Genomic DNA, 12,771 nt, shown 5'->3' on the forward strand with positions numbered 1-12,771 from the left:
GACTCACAATCCCATGTCTGAAAAAAAAGTAAACAATGGATCACCCCAATTCTGATTTGATTGTCATACTGGATGGCATATTTGCATATTTGTGGTCACTATAATAAGCCTAGTGATGATAATTACATATTGAGTCTGTTGAGTCCCTGTTTCATCAGGCCCATTCATACACAGCTTCCAAATAACACATTGAAACGTTAGGATAGAATTCCTGTATTAAAGGTGGTTTAGATAGAGTGTACTTAATGTTTTTAGATGTCACCCAACCACACCAATGCTGCCACAAAATATTAACCTGCAGGTCATGTATTGAATACCATGGGGTCACCAAAATCATTACGATACATTATTCGGAGACAACAAATGCCTGACAAAGTTTGTGACAATCCATCTGCTATAGGTTCACATATTATACTGAGTAACCAAAATTTGCATCGCTGGAAAATGGAGCGGAAGCGTCTCCAGCCTGATACATAAACTACTACAATCATGAGATCCAGATATTTCTTGGAGCAGTAGGTTTTATGGCATTTTGATTGAGTTGTTAAGGGAATCCAGGAAACCCTTACCAATCCAGAAGACACGCTGTGTGCTAACACACTATGTGCTAACACACTGCCTTATCACATATATTACCCAAATCTTTCTTTGATACAATCAACACACTGGGGCCAAGAGATAACAAAAATGAATAACATGCTAGTTGAGAATATCATAATTCCTATCAGAAAATTACGTTTTCCACATTATATCCTTTGAATATCATCTTTTCACACATTTTCAACTTCAGTTGTTAGATTTAACAGATGAATGGTTTACTTTAGTCAAGCATCATTATTGTACAACCCCAAAGCAAAGTTTAAAGAGTACGACATGGATGAGCAGTAAAAATATTGTCTGCTTTGGACTGAATTAAAAATGTATAGTAATATACCATTTGGGTTAGCTTGTTGTTCTAAAAGTACACGCATGGAGTAATTGTACAAGTAGCACTGTTGGCTCAAGGATAATCAGACTACCAAGTTTGCCTGTATTTGTGCCACCACTGTAAGCTTGACCTTCTACTGATCTGCATATTGACCTCCTGGTAACGAACACGTTACCAGTTGCTAGGAATTTTGCCAATAAGAAAATTCAAAAAGAGTGAGAACTAATTGAGGCATTGTATGGAAAAAGGAGCAATATAAAGGGTCATGTTCTGGTCTGGGTTATACTCTTATGTATTAGTAGTAGTTACAAGTTGAACCATGCATAACCAAGTTTCAATAAAACACTGGTAAAATAAATTATTATACAAAACATCAACATTTTGGAGGGGAAACATAGTTGAAAGTCTGGGGTCTGAGTTTAGGGGATTTGCAACTCCACTTTGTAATTTTTATTAGATTGATAGCAGACACGGCAACAGTACAACTTTTCCCCACAAAGTCCAAATGCTACCGGGCATTTTTAAATGAGATTGCAAATGTGGATGTTATGTTACTCTTAAAAGTCAGTGGTGTTTGTTGGTTCTCTTTCTTGCCCTATCATCATGTCAGTGGTGGACGTATCGTCACTCTAGCAAAGTACACTAAGCATTTCCAGGTGGCTGAACTGCCATGCAGAGTCAACCATGCATAGAAACATTCAGGGGTTGAGGGTAGGGATAGAACTTTTTGTTTTACAGGGAACTTTCCCATAACTCACCCTGTGTGATCTCAGTGGTGCTGAGCGAACAGTAGGCCTGTAGCAAAACAACCGACGGCTTCCAGAAACAGATTGAACAGAGTAGATTTGAAAGGGGGGGGGGGACTACACAGACATGGACAGTGTGGTGATTAGCTGGCAGATACAAGTTTGAATCTAGATAGTTATTAGGTCTCTGGCTGGAAATGATGTCACCCCTACATGCTTGGTCAACCCAGACTATAGTGTTACATATCAGCAGACAGACCACCCTGACTGAAGGACTGACAGTTTAGGCTACTGCAACTTCATATACAAACTTCACAATTAAAGAACATAAAGGGAACATGGTCAGCAGAGCGTATGCAGTACTAACTGAAATATAAGCTTTTAAACACGCACAATGGCAATTTTGGCAGTTACATTTGCATCATGTCAAAACCAGTGTATGACAATTTGAGAGGGAAAATCTACAAAGAAGAGAGGAATTCACATTACACTCACTCGGTCCAAGAAATACTACAGTGAAATATCTGCATGATAATATTCTATTTATTTTGGAGAGCTGAGGTTTTTCTGGCTAAATAATCAAGCAGACATCTCAATTTTCCAACTAATGTGCTGTGATCTAATGACAAGCCACAGCGAGAGGGGCTGAAGAAAGGGTAATCCCATAAAGCCATTAGAAATATCATATTCAAACACAAATACCATAATTATGATTAATAGTAATTATGATTAACTGCAGTCGTCAGATGAAGATCGATCTGAACATACACATTAAAACAAGACTCCATGTGTTTTTGTGGGGCACTGGTGATGAATGTAAGACTACTTACATTTCATTATTTATGTGTATGTAGAACCACTGCCATCCAATCATGCAATAACAGACACAATTTCCTTTCAAGACCTTTCTGCTAATGAAGATTTAACAAGTGAGTGGGATTAAATCGTTAGGCAGGATGGAGACACACATTTATATATAAGTTGATAACCACCCATTTATTTGCACATATTTCTTCCCCATTATCTCCCAGTTTGAAATGGTATCTCCTTATGTGTTGCAATTTTTGCAGTGTCAACAGTGAAGACACTTAACTTTAATGCTAAAGTATTAACACTTATATTATTCCTACATTCTTCATGCTAAATACTCGTTCCACCCCGTACTGTGAAGGCACAGTAGGGATTGTTGTCGCAAAACAAGCTACAAACTGCCACAGTGATTTGAACCAAAGGAAAGGAACTATATAGCTGCACCACCTGCACACTTAACCTTACTTATAATGATATCAAATAGATCTGACCTAACCCTGAACAATTCAATATACTAATTGAAGCAGTGAAAGTTGTTCTGGAAAAATAACACTGGAGAAAATGCGGTGCCACAAATGCAAAGGAATCATTTAAATTTGGGTGGGATGTTAATAAAAAAAAATTACATGACAAATTATGAACCCACAAACTATAGAAAAAAGCAGCACATTTATCTTACAAATTTAACTTACCTTAGGCAGTAGACTCAACCCTCAGGAACAGTGTCGTTTCATTGCAGCTAAACTAAACTGACTGCACCGTCTCAAAGGATACTGATCTCATTGTCACGTTGCGTAAGCATCTCCTTTAATCTGGCTACTTCTGCTGCATTGTGTTGGCTCTTTTGAATTCCTTCATCACTCACTGTTGCATCTGGCGACTCTTGCCCATTTCTGTGCCCATTTCTTCGACCATGTTTGTCCAGAATCATTATCTGTACGAGAAACATAAAAAGACAGCCAAGTATAAAACATGCTTCTGCATTTTCTTTTTGTAAAACCCAAACAATTTGTTTGACCAAAACCTAAGCAATCAAATTTTGTAATTGAATGAAATTGTGATGTAATCTAATATGTACAAATTCTGTGACTTCTCCATGACTTTCCAACATTGTGAACCTGTGTGTTTCCATTACCTTTTTACTGTATTTGGGTTTGCTTTTGAGAAAAAATATCACAGTATAAACAAACATTTAATAACATGAGTGCAAACTAACTGGAAAATACATTGTGGTATCACCCATGGAAAGAAATGCTCTTCTAAATTGTGAAACTGTGAAAGTCCCTTAACATGAATTAAACTTCCCTCTTTCCCCTGCCTGCTATATAGCTCCAAATATTTTAATAATAGTCCAGGTTTAACGACAGGTGGGAAACATGTTAAAGGATAGGAGTTTTTTCCACATGGAAAAGATACAGCAGAAAAGAAAATTAAACAGTAGGAGTGAAGCGTCTCATTCTAGGGATGAACTGCGTATGGAAGGTGAAGAAGACACTGCAGGTTTGAAAAATAACTTTTCAATTTCATGTCATCCGCAGCTTAAAAACACATTACTGAGGTCACACTGCACATCTAAGCTCAACAGTCCAGAAATGATAAAACCGCACATATGCACTCTGTCGTTTGAACATCACCCTGAAAACAAAGACAAGCAGGGAGTTAAGGATGGAAAGAGCTATCCAGCATTGAGAACAAAGATGGAAGAAGTTAAATTCAAACCAGACAATTCCTACAGGATCACTGAAGTGTGACTGGGGTGATGCTCAGAGGAATGTAAACTGTGCAGGAGATAGAGTTTGCAGATCATAACAAACTGAACGAACGATAAACAGCCATTCAAGTGGGATCTAGAACCGCCTCTGGTGTCTGCTCCAACTCCAACCAAACCAGAGCGCAGCACCAGTGTGAGCCCTGCAGCGTTTTCCTTTTGCCCATTAACAGCAGTGGGCCATCAGCTGCTGTTTGAGAGTTGAGGAATAAAATCTACAACAAATCTGACTTTCTCCCAAAACAAAACGTTGAAGAATTTATGGTTTTTACCAACATTCTGCAAACAACATGCAAGTGCAAACATTTTCCAAGGCAGTCTGTATAACAAATTAGGTAGAGAGCCAAACCAAAATGATGCCCAGGTGCCACAACTAAAAAAATACTCCGGCAACTCAAATGTGACCATAAATGTAACAACTCCCCCAGATGTCTAATTCAGTCTGAGCATCAGCTGCCAAATATTACACCCAACAAAATTATTTTAAATTAGTTATTTAATGAAAGGTGTGCTTTTTTTAAAATATTTTGTCTAAACACTGTGTTTTACCACAATAGGTGGGTATATGAAATTATATTTAATAAGTAATTTAGCACTTTATTTATGTTGGACTGAAAAAAAAAAAAGTTCACGGTTAATTTATCTGTTTATTCATTTGAATATTAATTCATCATTTTGTTTATAAATGTCAGAAAACAGTGAAAAATACACATCACCTACAAATGCCTTGTTTTCTATGGTAAGGTAGAGGCTTTTTTTTTTTTAGCTGTCATGGAAACTCTTAGGAAGATCTGGTTCAAACAGATGCATTAAGTAAGACATGTCAACATTGCACCTTGCATCTAATTAGATGGTAAATAACTCCAAAACATCAAATGTCTAGACTTAAAGTCAGGTTATGGGAAAATCAGCAGCTGTGGGTAAAACGGGGCATCACAGGATCTTAAAATATTTTCACTGTTAGTGTTTACCCAAGTTACAAAGTAAGACATTACAATATGTTTGAGAATTTGTAAAGACACAAGTATGTTTTCATTGATGAAGTTAGGCCTGAGATCATTATCATCAGCTATTTCTGTGGTGATAAAATGATATCTATTCAAGTTGATGAGACAGCAACTTACTATTGAAGTATTAAGTAAAACAACTGTCAGGAGAAGAGAGTAGGGGAGCAACTTAGAAGAAGTGATTGATCAGCTTGTCACTGCTGAGCTGATGGATGGAGGGAAATAAGATCTGTTCTGACACTTCAGAGATCAAATTTGTTCTGTTTCTCTGACTTTCAGCCTAACACTGTAAACTCAGGTACTGAAAAGTAATAAAATGTGTTCTATTTTTTTTTAAACAAAACAATTGCAACTGAAAATACTTTATCTTTTGATGTCACACTTGCATGGTGACAGTATGAGGAGCTCGTCAAGGAAAGGAGAGAGAAAAAACTAAATGTGAATACATTACCTTCAGCAAGGAGAAACAGTGCTGGATTTTTCTCATGTCTGGCCCCAGTGACAGTGTCACGTCCGGATCAGTGTCATCGAGAAAAGTTTGGACTAGCTCTTCCAACCTAAACACACGGATATAAACACACATACTTACATTCTAATAACCCACCAAAGCTTACACCCATCTCATATTTCATGTAAAAACCTTTGCCATCACACTTGCTCAACAGGCACTCAAACAGTTAAGATCTACATTTGAGCAGTTTAAAATGCGGGTCTGGTCAAAGAAAACTATTTACTAAGACGTGTGTTCCAGCTTTACCGGGCTGGCCTGTTGATAAACTATCACTAAATGATTGTTCAAACATTGGTTCTTTGAAATTTGGAAGCGACCGCTGGAAAAGACGAGGAGGAAACCGTCCAGACGGATCCAATGTAGGCACGACAATGTGCGGTTTTTATTTTCTGTTACATAAAAACACGCTAGGTTTACATGATGAAGGATTTAAAACAAACGGAGTGGTCATGTTTCAGGGCCCTGCTGGACATCAATGGTTTTGATGACACAAAGTTTGATTCTAAAGAAAGCCCTTTGATGCCTCGTACAATAATTTGAAAAAGAAAAAAAAAGCATCATCTGTTAAACACCAGAATGTGACAGTTTCCAAAAAGTTGTTCCAGTGTGAGTTGGTCTGTAATGCAGCAAATGTAGCAAATTAACATTGCATTTAGAAAAAAATAATAAGACTTTAGCTTATGTGGAAATGTACTGATGCTGTATTTAAAAAAAAAAAAAAAAAAAAAAAAAAAAAGCACGCTTGAGGATGTTGGGGCATTTACAATTGTGACACCAAATAAACCAGGATATGTGCATGTGCAATCAATCAGCACAAGGGTTGAGTCAAGGCATAAACTGGAGGGCAAACAGCAACAAAAAGTCAGCATGTCCAGTGAATGTGGTCACAATAGACATCGTAAAAGGTTCCCAGTGTGAGTTTGACCACAAACACGGGGAAATCAAGGATAATCACCTGGGTGGAGGGGAAATCATAAAAAGGCGAACTGAGGGGGCCAAGGCACGGGAAATACATCAACACTGGGGGTGGGGGATGCCAAGTCCTCTGTGGGACCTCTGGCCTGACTGCCACTTGAGTAAACCAGCCGAAATAAACCAGTCCTGACTAAGACAGAGTCCTGGGAAACTTAGTAACTGAGGGTCCAACACAGCATCGATGCAAAGCCAACAGCATAAGTTATGGAGGTACTCTAGGGAAGGAATAGGGGACGGACGAGGAATTAAAAGGCGACATACGTCTGGATCTCCTCCACAGTTAGTCGGTCTTCTTTCTGCTCTCCTGTCACCATGGCCAGCTCCTCCTTCAATGACAGGACTTCCCTTTTCAAACGTGCTATCAGCTGAAATACACAAAAAAGCAAGGTCAGATGTCTACTGTGTGCATGCGAACACACACACACACATGTAAAAATCCACGCATTTGCAAGAACAGTACTAAACAAAGACAGACGCACAAGCTGCATGCAGACAGACACTATTTCACTGCTGCCAACTGATGAGACAATCCTGCTGAAAAAGATCTTGCGGTTTATCTTGCTGAGGCTTTTTGAAGGCAAACTTTAGTGGATCCAGACAACTGGAAACTCAAATAAGAAAATGCAGGAACCAAAACATAAAATAGCATTGGTTAAAAAAAAGAACACATAAAACCCTCTGCTACTGTCTGTTCACGCGTGTTCGGTAAAGGTCTTGCACTCGGAGCCAACAGAGCTGGTTACGGTATGTAACCGCAGTCCGGGTCAGGTTGCTATATATACGTATAAAAAAGCAAATTATCTGACCAAATTCAGACTCAACTTCTTAAATCAGTACTTAGATTGCCATTTCTGGAAGAAAGAGTCGGAATGCATATAAATGTCAAAAATCATGATTCAAGAAGAGATATGACAGAGAAAGAAATGTGCTTTGATTAACAGCATAAGGAATGATTCCACTGATTAATGCTGACAGCAATATGTTTCTTAATCTGTGTACAACCACGTTTGAGATTCTTTGATTAAAAAGGATCAATGACACACAAACACAACACATACAGTATGTCATCTTTTCTTTTTGGAGATACCTATGTGGTTCTGTCTTTTTCCTTGCTGAAAGGGTTCATGTCCAGAGAAGTCAATTTAAGTAGCCTCATGTCAGTTGAGGACCGGGTTAAATGGCATCTAGCTGCCCAACACCTACAAGGTTAGCGTGTTCAGGTAGTAGATGAAACGGCATCCTGGGTGTGTAGAAGTAGCCATAAAGAATTGATTTTGGCATTATTAGCTCCCCTGATGGGACAGTGCCATGTCAGCTTGGTGTATTTATTAATGAAATGTGTAGAGTTTGATTGGCTGATTGGTCAGCTGTCTGTTTAAATCAGTAAACGATTGGCTAGCAGAAAAAAAAGGGTCAAATGTTACTTGTTTGAAAATGTTGATTCGTCAAAGAAATGTATCACTTGCTTATAGTAATGCCGTTATTTATGTTAAATACCTGTAAGAGTTCTACACATCACTAAAAGAGCTTTTCATATTCAATTTGTTGCTCATTCAACAGACCTGTTCAATGGGATTAAAACCCAAATCCCCTGTCCACGATGGGAGCAAGAGGATAAAGGTGAGCCCACTTGTGCCCTTATAGTCCAACAGTTACCAGCAGTGTGCCATGACTTTAACTAGAAGGGCTATTTTGAATGTGGCCACATACATTTAAAAAAAAAAAAAAAAAAAAGCATACTAACTGACTGGCCAAATAAAACCAAAAGATAGTTTTTCAAGATGTTGACTGGGCATTTCACATATTTGCCAAATCCTTTGAAAATGAGAACCCAATCCAAAAGGAGAAAAACCCTTTATACATGTTAATAGTAGGGGAAAGAGGCCAATACCAAAATCAGTGGATGGTGAAAAGAAAGCCAGACCAGTTATAATACAAATTCTACACAAATCACACCGTGAAACAACAAACTAAACCGCCTAATAATACAAGTGGCAATTGTTCTTTTTCTCACATGACCCACCTCTTTCTTTTGTATAAATCCCACTTAAATGTCATCGGATTTGACCACACACGGCACAAAAAAAAGAAAAAATAACTAAAACTGTGGGTCAAAGTTTTGAAGCAATACTCCTGACACCAAGTTGCAAAGGTCAGAAAACTAAATGAAAGTCAAAGGTCACACCGAGGGATCTAACACTAGCGAAGCACTGTTATTTCTAGCAGACATCTTCGAACTGGAAAGCCAAAACCGGTCATGCATGCAGACACTGTCAAATCAAGATGCTCCTGAGAAGAAACAGACCTGTTGTGTGGTTTTGGGAGGGTGCCACTTAGCTAAATGAAAAGTTCACCCTAAATCCACCCCATATCGTATGTTTTAACATTGAATATCGTTGCTGACCATTCCCCACCAGAGCCGCTCCCTGTATCTCTTTTTTGGAACCCATGGTCTGATGTAATTCTCCCAGCTGCATCCTCAGAAGCTGACCGCCGGTTGTTGGTCAGCGGAATCATGCAGTCTATTTCAGAGTGCCAAAGCCCACACTGGCACCACAGCACCACAGCAGGCTTCCATACACTCTGAATAAGAAATGACTCAGTCCATGTGATTGATGATGTCAGCAAAACCTATCAAAACCCATGCCAGCACAACAATGCAAAGGACTGTTATCACAAGGATAGAAAAAAAACATTTTACATATTAAACCTGACATGTACATTGATTCTCTTTCTCTACATATATGTCTGTTACTATCTACCTGCTGACAGACATGTTATGCAATTAACTTTAACTCTGAAACATTAATCTGACTTGTACTAACAATCCCTAACTTTAAATTATACTCCTTTCTCTTGTCCTGTGCAGAAAACCACCCACAGTAAACTGTAAGCACTGCAATATAACCACAGGTTACATTTTAAATGCAGTATTATCCAGTATGTCACTCACAAACATGCTGCTATTACGGGCTTTTTTATGAACGCAGAGGAGGCATAGTTTCCCATTACACCTAGATGTGGGCAGAGTTTTTATCCTCCAGAACAAAATGATAACACATGGGCTGAGTTCTATGTATGGCGTGCCACTATTTTAGATATTGCAGATGAAGGCAAGCAGCACTGCACTTCGCTGCACCACTACACTTGCAAACACAGCTCCCTCCTAATTAATACCAGCCACTTTAACCAGACAGATGAGGGACTCAGGGAGAGCATCCACGGCAGGAATTTTCACACCCACTTCCCAAACATGTCTCTCTGGTTGGCGATAAACAGGCTTCTGTTTGATTCACAGGTTTGTGCTAATAAGAGCTGTCCCTTCAAAACAGACACTATTAGTATATTTGTGACTGGAGTCTTTAGGTATTCAGAGGATTACAAAGTTATGCAGTTAACCTCAACGTTTTGGCCCCTGAACGATGTACAGAAAGAACTTGTATGGCTACTCACCTCAATTCAAAGTAAGCACTACGTTTTGCTTAAGTACATGCAATAAATGCAGCAGTGAGGTGAGGAAGTATCTTGTTGGGTCCAAAAAACTGTTGACAATCTCCACTGATGAATCAGACCCAGATGAGTCTGGTCTAAATGACGGATTAAAACTGACCTTTGTGATCTGACAGGAACTAACAGAGCCAGCCTTATATGGTGCGGTCACTGTGGCTGACTTCATTTTGGTCAAGGTCACTTTCAACACCTCATTCTTTCCCTGTCTATGAGTGATGTGTTAAATGTTTTGTCTGGTCTGGCCGGTTTCCTGCTGTTCAGGCTTTAAAGTGCATTTAGTAGCCTGTAAGCTACAGTAAAGGACTACTGATACAGTGCATGATCTGAATAATGTACCAGACACAATGGTGAAAACTGCAGGTTTCAAATCAATCAACAGCAAGTCCAAACAACATTGGGCCTTCCAACAGGGCAAGATAAAAATTGGGAGTGGGAGTGTCACTCCATACCACAATAAATGACATCATTCTAATCTGCAAACTACACTGCTGGCTTTGCATTTTTCCAAAGGCAGGGAGAAATTGAGGGAGGGACGGAGAGACAGGGGCAAAGAAAATGAAAAACACACGAAAAATCCATAAACAGAGACAAGAAGATTGCCCATGGAGTTTGGGTTTGCTTGGAGCTGTAACTGTGCTGGACCCAGTTGGGAGCAGCCAGACACTGTCACAATTACTGGGCCGGCCGCAGACTCTCTTAAAAATACCTCTGTAGGGTTTGCAAGTGGCCAGCCAAGTCTTAGTAGCAGTAATACAGTAGCAGTAGATTCTGAGGCAGATCGGTTGGGGGCAGAGGAAGTAGAAATAGCTGTGATGACTTACTACAGTATAGCCCCCTAGGGGGCCTTTAAACACTGACTAGGTCTGCTTCCTGGCACACTACAACAGGAGAAGGTGTGAGAAGTTTTGTAAAGAGAGTGAAGGAGAGAAATCATTGTCCAGGGTAGATTTGGCTAAACTGATTTTGCAATCTCTGATGTGACTTCCTAATATGTAATAAAAGGCAGATAAAATGTAATTTTGCTAAGTGGTCTATTATGTATTTAAAAAAAAACTGCTCCGTGGCTTTAGTGACCACATATATTAGAATGTTTCTTTTATATTGGAAGGATTCAGAGACAACCTCTACTCCTCTCTCACTAAGTTAAATAAAAATGTAACCAAGTACTGTACATAGATACAAATATAAATACTGAAGGTAATCAGACTGCCCATGCTTTTTTTTTTTTTAAATGTTGCACGTTGTCCTCAGATCTACATTTGGGCAGTAAGGGCGCTGTGTGGTCACATGTGCACAATTTGTGCTTCGTTGCATGAATGTGTGTAAGGACATAAAGTATATACACACCGGTCTGCAGCTGGATGCTTTCTTTAAGAGGCTCTGAAGTGTTGGGAAAAAATATGCCATAACAGAAATGACAGCATGTAAACAAGACGGAGAGAGAATGCAAACAGGACCCATGAGCAGTCTAAATAATATCACAACACGGGCGGGCGTCCGTGTGTTGATGGAGAAAAACGGCTTCTTTCAGAATGTGTCACACTGGAAAAACGAATTCGGTATTGGAAACCTGAAGAGGACACTTAAGCACATTGTGGGTTATACTTAGTTATATCTTGAAGCTGGATTCTCACTGCAGTCCATTTGTTGATCAATTTAAGGTTTGGAAGCAAAGGTCTGGCCATCATGCGACAGCACATTAAGTCATACTTCTGTGGTGTGACTGTGTGGCTGAGAGATGGTATTTGTAGTGACTGGTGAAGTGCTGTGAGTGTCTGGCTGTCTCACCAAGGCAGGATCCAGTTCTTCGTTCAATATCGGCTCGTTCTTGATGAGAGCCACACGCTGAGCAAAGCGGCATGTAGAGATGGACTCCTGAAGAAAACAGTTATACAAATATGTCAATGTTTCTCTGTAGGGGACAGAGAAAACCATTACTCTGAAATGTTTCCATGATTTAGTCATTTGCTCAAGTGAACTCAACAAAGGTACAACATTTTCATTATCTACACTTTTTTTTGGTTTTGTTTTTATTGATTTTTTTTGGAAGCAGAATATACTCTGATGAAAGTATTCAATGTCTTAAAAATGTAAGAAAGTATTGGTATTTTGTGGCATTCCAGACGAGTTCTCAGAAAATCATATAATATTCTCTTCTGACTGAGCAAACCAGCAAGGGCAAAGGATCTGTAACTAATAATTAATGAATTCACTCAAGTAATTAATTCACTCAAAGACCTTGTTTATCCTAATTTTGTTTTGGCAATCTAACAGAATATTGTGTCTGAACATGGCATTGGAGTGCCCACACTTACATCAAGATTCCTTTTGTCAATTGCCATCGTGGCGATCATGGTGGTCATGCAGTTGCCCCCAAGGCTGTCCCTCAGCACAGATGTTAACATGGAGTTTCTGTAAGGAATATGTGAGCGAGTCTTCTCTGACAATGCTATAATCACCTGAGGAAGAGAGCAAGGACAATAATTGACATAGAAAACAAACATACAGTACTATTA

At 39.1% G+C, this 12,771-nt stretch overlaps 1 protein-coding gene across 1 annotated transcript in view; it reads right to left on the reverse strand.

Annotated features, from left to right (window-relative positions):
- Positions 1 to 12,771, reverse strand: part of kif6 (kinesin family member 6) — a 58,271-nt gene that overhangs the window by 26,651 nt on the left and 18,849 nt on the right. The window contains exons 8-12 of the mRNA XM_069160911.1: positions 12,571 to 12,714; positions 12,044 to 12,130; positions 7,007 to 7,110; positions 5,711 to 5,816; positions 3,259 to 3,418 (exon numbers count right to left, since the gene is read on the reverse strand). Of these exons, the coding sequence (XP_069017012.1) occupies positions 3,259 to 3,418; positions 5,711 to 5,816; positions 7,007 to 7,110; positions 12,044 to 12,130; positions 12,571 to 12,714 (601 nt within the window). The remainder of the gene's footprint in view (positions 1 to 3,258; positions 3,419 to 5,710; positions 5,817 to 7,006; positions 7,111 to 12,043; positions 12,131 to 12,570; positions 12,715 to 12,771) is intronic.

This window comes from Embiotoca jacksoni, unplaced genomic scaffold (genome assembly GCF_022577435.1).
Source record: "Embiotoca jacksoni isolate LCO1_2020_lvr unplaced genomic scaffold, fEmbJac1.0.p SCAF_27, whole genome shotgun sequence".
Lineage (NCBI taxonomy): Eukaryota > Metazoa > Chordata > Actinopteri > Embiotocidae > Embiotoca > Embiotoca jacksoni.